The 5,882-nt window shown below is 56.0% G+C and overlaps 1 protein-coding gene across 3 annotated transcripts in view; it reads left to right on the top strand.

Annotated features, from left to right (window-relative positions):
- The window catches only part of STARD3 (StAR related lipid transfer domain containing 3), a 20,259-nt gene that overhangs the window by 5,460 nt on the left and 8,917 nt on the right, over positions 1–5,882 (top strand). For all 3 annotated transcript variants that reach the window (XM_015651409.2, XM_033520037.1, XM_015651410.3), the window contains exons 2-7: positions 610–860; positions 3,635–3,712; positions 3,895–3,972; positions 4,064–4,117; positions 4,220–4,337; positions 5,353–5,448. In XM_015651409.2, coding sequence (XP_015506895.1) covers positions 648–860; positions 3,635–3,712; positions 3,895–3,972; positions 4,064–4,117; positions 4,220–4,337; positions 5,353–5,448 — 637 coding nt within the window. In that variant the 5' untranslated portion in view covers positions 610–647. The remainder of the gene's footprint in view (positions 1–609; positions 861–3,634; positions 3,713–3,894; positions 3,973–4,063; positions 4,118–4,219; positions 4,338–5,352; positions 5,449–5,882) is intronic.

The following is a 5,882-nucleotide window of genomic DNA, read 5'->3' on the forward strand; positions in this document are numbered from 1 at the left end:
GGAGCAGCTCCTTCCCTGCTTTCTCCTGATCCAGTGACACGGAGCAGCTCCTTCCCTGCTTCCTCCTGCTGCTGTGCCTGGCCCAGGCATCAGCCCCAGGTTCTGTCCTGGCTGTGCAGGTTGGGATCTGTTCCAGTGGGATGCCAGGCTCCCGAGGCTGTGCCTTCCCTGCAGAGGGAAGGGTGAGGTGGCTCCATGATTTCAGGGAGTGCTCCCAAAACATCCTCAGACCCCTTTTTGTGTGTCCACGGTGTCTCCGTGGGGTTTGGGCCCCCTTTTTCTTCTTCCACAACATTTTCATGAGGTTTGCAGCTCCTTTCCCTGCTGCCTTGGCATCTCCATGGTCCCTTTTCCTACTGCCATGGCATTAAATCCCATCCCCTGCCATGGGCAGGGATTTTCCACTGTCCCAGGTTGCTCCAAGCTCCATCCAGCCTGGTCTTGGACACTTCCAGGGACCAGGCTTCTCTGAGCACCCTGGCCTGACCAGCCTCACAGGGAGGAATTTCTCCCTGGGATCTGATTTGCTCCTGGGATCGTTTGCCATCAGAGCGGGGACAGGAGCAGGGGTGTGGCGAGGCCTGAGTGTCCCCTGCTGTGTCCCTGCAGGTGACGCTGCCGTGGCCGATGTCCCCGGAGGCCGGAGGATGAGCAAGCCCACGGACCTGCAGCACGACCTGGAACGCAGCCTCCCAGCCATCGCCTCCATCAGCTCCTCCTTCTCCCAGAGCCAGGGCTTCTCCCCATACCTCTTCTCCCCCGAGAAGAGAAAAGCCATCTCGGATGTGAGGAGGACCTTCTGCCTCTTCGTCACCTTCGACCTGCTCTTCATCTCCCTGTTGTGGATCATCGAGCTGAATGTGAGTTGGAGGAAGCAAACCCGGGGAATCTTTGCCCTTTTTGAGCTCAGTTCCCTCCGTTAATTGCCGTGTTTCAGCACTCCCGGGACAGATCTTTGTTTGCTGTTCCCAGCGCTGGCCAAGGAGCCGCTGTTCTTTAGTGTAAACTAAAGTCCAGCTCGTTTCCTGCCCCAGGGCTTTGTTGGGGCTGCCCGGGGTTGTTAACACCGTCCCTTTGTGGTGCTGTAACGAGATCCAGAGCCTCTGCAATCACCAAGCTGAGCCAAATTCCCCTCCTGCTCCCCTGGCCTGACACAAAGCTGCTCCCTGGGTTTGCTGCTGACGTGTTCACAGATCAGCAGAGGAGCAGGGGAGGATCCTCCAGGGGTTTTGATCCCAAAATTCTGCTGCTAATCTCAGTTTTGGGAAGCTGGAGGTGCTGCTCCACCTCCCAAGGGATTGTTGAGGGGGATGTCAGTGGTTTGGTTCCCTCCGAAGCGACTCACAAGCTGCTGTGTTTGCTCTGTGTTGCAATAACAGGGAAAATCCAGTTTATTTACCTCAGTCCCACCGAGTCCAAATCCCTCCCTGGGCTATATTTTGTTTTTATTTTCCCTGAACCGGCCCTGGCTGGTTTCAGGTACTGCCTGTCCTCCCTCGGAGCACCCAGAGCAAGAGATGAACAGATAGACCCTGGGCTCTGGCCTGCATTTATCAGCTGGATCCTGCTGCTCCCTCAGCAGCTCTTATCTCTGCTCTCCTTATCTCTGGGTGTCTGCACTTAAGAGACCATCCCGGCCAGCAGCTCCTCACCCTGCCCCGAGCCCCCTGCTCCCCACCCTCCTTAGGAAAAACCATCTCCCAGCCAGCATTCCAGCCATGCCAATGGTGTCCTGCCTGCCCAGCTTGGACCCCGGCCCCCTGCCCTTGTCCCAGTCCTCTCTTGAGAGCTGCTGGAATTCCAGCCCCCAGGAGATAATCCTGGCTCGGTCACCAGGGTGATGCTGAGCGTGGGTCGTGCAGGTAGCCATTAATGAGTGACTAAGTGCTGATATTTGGGCCCCGAGCTGAGATGCTGCATATTTAAAGCCATTAGAGCAGCTTATTTGCCTGGTTATGAAGGTTTGATATCATGACTAATGCCTTTTTTTGATTCTTTTTTTATTTTTTTTCTTTTACCCAACCGTTTCCTTCGCTGCGAGATAAGCCGAGCAAATTGCCCCTCGTTAAAAGCAAACCTTAATTGTGCAGGCTGGGTGCTCTCAGAGCCAGGGAGATGCCTCAGGTGGTTCATGTGCCTGTGTTTAAGCTGAAAACACTCCCCAAAATCCCTCACCCAGAGCTTTCCCTGTGTCTCCTCCTTCCTGCAGCATCCCACGGGGTCGGGGTGTGGGGATGAGGTTTTTGGTGGCCACTCAGCAAAGCTGGTCCGAGTCCTGTGGCCACAGCCCAGCTGGAGACACAGCCCAGCTTTGCCACACTCTTTTTGGCCCCTTTGTTGTATATTAAGCCCCATCCCAGACTGGGAGGAATCCCTTCCCATTCCCGCTCTGTGCTGCCCTTGGAGTGCCAGGACACCCCTCTGCCAGGGACTGGCACCCACCAACTCCTTCCTCACAGCCCATCCACCACAAACACCCCCCAAAAACCATCACCCAGAGCTTTCCCTGTGTCTCCTCCTTCCTGCAGCATCCCATGGAGCCAGGGAAGGGGGGAGAGGCTCTCGGTGGCCGCTCAGCAAAGCTGCTCCGAGTCCTGTGGCCACAGCCCAGCTTCACCCCCCTCTTTCTGCCTCCCTCTCCCTGGGTTTTAAGCCAAAGCCCTGACCCAGAGGGATCCTTTCCCAGTGGCTGCCCTTGGAGTGCCAGGACACCCTGGCTGCCAAGGACTGGCCCCAGACCCACCAGCTCGTTCCTCACAGCCCATCCAACAGCTGCCGGCTCCGCCAGCTCCCGGCCAGCTGGGCCCCGTCCAAAGCCATAGCCTAAAGGTGAAACATTTGTTCCAGTTACCTGAGCCCTCCACTTCCTCACAGACAGCCATTCCAGACTCCCAGGATTTATGGTGGCCAAAGCACCAGGGCTGTCAGAGCCTGGATTATCTCGGGATGAGTTTTTTCCACGCTCCTGTAAATCCCAGAGAGTGTTTTTGCCTCTCTCAGATTCCCCCTGCAGCCCCCTCTCCTCCCTCTTCCCCTTTGCCAGCACGTTTGATCCTGCTGCTTCCCTTCTTCCATCAGGTTTCCTGGAGCACTGCTGGGAGCTGTGGGAAGCCGGCTGGAGGGAGAAGGGACCCCTCAGAGCTTTGCATGAGGAGGATCCTTAAATCCCCCCAGGTCCTCAGTGACACCGAGAGCCCCCATAGGAAGCTGTTCAGTGCCTTAGTGAAGGTTCCTGAGGAGCGTTTTTCCTGTTGTTTTCCATTTTTTTGCCCTTCTCTCCTCCCATCTGCCACCTGGACAAGGTGGGCAGCAGTGGCAGGTGCACATCCAGGGGCTCCAGGCTGTGAGGAGCTGCTGGCACCACCAAGGATTTGGGATTCGGGTGTTGGGAACCTAAAGGTGTTTGATGTCCCTCCTGCCCCACCTCGTGTGGATCCCAGGGGGAAACATGGTGTGAATCCAGGCAGGAAATGTGCTATGGGATCCTCCCAGCTCCTGTGCTGGGCCTGTGGGACCATTTGTATTCCAGGTGCATTCCCTGACCTGGCCATAACCCCGGGCACTGCTTAGCTCCTTCTCCCATGAGTTTCTTATCAGTGCACTCAACAGCTTCCTGCTTCCCTGTCTCCCTCAGACCAAGGAGGGCATCAAGGAGAACCTGAAGGATGAAATCATCAGCTACAAATTCAAGACCTCGTTCTTTGATATCTTTGTGAGTATCTCAGCCTCCCTGCGAGGCTCAGTGGGGCCGGGAGGTTCCGGGGTCTCCCCTTGCCCACCTCAGTGACCCCTCCTGCTGCAGCCTTGGCCCATCTGGTGCCTGTCCCTGCCCTCCCAGCACCTGGCAGAGGGACAAGGGCAGTGACTGCTGTGGCTGGCTGTTTGTTGTTGCAGCTCTTGGCTCTGTTTCGCTTTCTTGTGCTGCTCTTGGGCTACGCCGTCGTCCGCCTGCGCCACTGGTGGGTCATCGCGGTAAGGAGGCACTCCTGCCTTTCCTCTGGGGAGTTTTCCCTCTCCTCCTGGACTTCTCAGGGATCTGAGCTCTGTCCACTTATTTTTTCAGGTCACTACCCTGGTATCCAGTGCCTTCCTGATTGTAAAGGTCATCCTCTCCGAGGTCGGTTTCCCTGGGCTCGCAGGAAGTTGCTCTGTGATTTCTCAGTGCTGTTTTATTCCCTCTCTGGCTCATTCCCTGAGGTTTCTGCTTCTTCCCCCACAGCTTCTGACCAAAGGGGCTTTTGGGTATTTACTTCCCATCGTGTCCTTTGTCATTGCTTGGCTGGAGACCTGGTTCCTGGATTTTAAAGTCCTAACTCAGGAAGCAGAAGAGGAACGATGTGAGTATTTTTGCTCCTCTCTGGTAAGAGTTGGACAAATCCAACCAGGCCTGGCAGCACCTTGATGTGACATTTCTGGAAAAGGGATCTCCAGCCTGGATGGGATGGGAAATGCCTGACTCAGTTCTGTAATGGTCAACAAGTCCCTTCAGGGGAAGAAAACACCAGATTATAAAAAGCATCTTTTAATTGAGGGCAGAAAAATTGTGCCAGATTTCCCAATGGCTGGATCCTGCAGCCAGACGTGCTGGAGACAGAGCTGAGCTCTGCATGGGAGAAAGTGTTTGGAAACAGGGAGGCAAATGCCAGGCAGAGTGTTGGACTCCCTGTCCCTGATATCTGTGTTTGGACCTGGCTGGAGCCCTTTCCAGGAGGGCTGCTGGAGCCACAGACACATTCTGTGGCACAGGGTGAGTTATGGGGTGTGAAATTCTGCGACCTGTGGCCTCTGAGGTCACACTGAGCAGGGATTGGGGCTGACCTAATGCTTCACACATCACCCTTTAACTCCCAGGGTCCTTCCAGGGAGCTGGCCTGGATTAGCTGCCCATTCCTGCAGCAGCACGAGGAGCTTGTCCCTCTCCCAGGAGTCACCACCGCCTGGGAAGTGGCACCAAACTAAAAAGGGACATTTGTCAGGCAGGGCTCAGTCAGAAATGCTCTGACTGGAAAGCACCAGAGGATGTTTGGGTCTTGTAAGGAGGCTTTAAGATGAAAAATGATCAAGTGTTTAATGCCTCTATTGGATTAGGCTCAGGTTCCAAATTGCTTCCAGGGGAAGCTCTTATTTAATTAGATGCTTAATCGCCTTTGGATTATTTGACAGGCAGAAGAGCCCATTGATCTCCGGGGCAGATAAAACGTCTCAGACAAAAGATGAGGCAAGAGGAGCTGAGGCTGGCTGGTGTCAGTGGGAAAAGAGATGGGGAAAACGTGGGAAAAACAAGAGGGTGTTTTGGCAGGGCTGCGCTCCCAGAACCTGCCAGGTGTTAAATCCTCATGCTCCCATTCCCAGGGTTCCTGGCAGCCCAGGCTGCAGCCTCGAGGCCACTGCTGTACCCCCGAGCCCTCTCCGAGGGACAGTTCTACTCCCCACCCGAGTCCTTCGCAGGTAAGGTCACCTGTGCCATCACCTCACTTCCCGTGCTCATCATGGAATTCCTCACCTCCATCCTCTCTTCCCCGAGCTCTGCCTCATTATCCCAACCCTTGGCAGAGCCTCCAAGAACTGACACTGCAGAGCAGAGTCCCCTCTGCCCTCTCAGTGCCTGCAGCTGGGCAGGGGTGGCACTGCCACACTTCCCACACCACACCTTTTTATCGGAGCTGCCCTCACCCCTGCCAGCCGGGCTGCAGCTCCGTGGGGAGCCAGAGCCTTGTGGGGGCTTGGGATTAAATCCTCTGAGCTGTGTGCTTGGGACACACTGCCCTGGGGAGAGGGCACGGGGCTGGGTGTCGCAGGGAGGTGAGGGTAAGGGCTGGTGGCACGTCACTGCCCTGTGCCAGCACTGGAGAGCTGCTGGCGTGGAGTGGGGACATCTCAGC

Source organism: Parus major, chromosome 27 (assembly GCF_001522545.3).
Source record: "Parus major isolate Abel chromosome 27, Parus_major1.1, whole genome shotgun sequence".
Lineage (NCBI taxonomy): Eukaryota > Metazoa > Chordata > Aves > Passeriformes > Paridae > Parus > Parus major.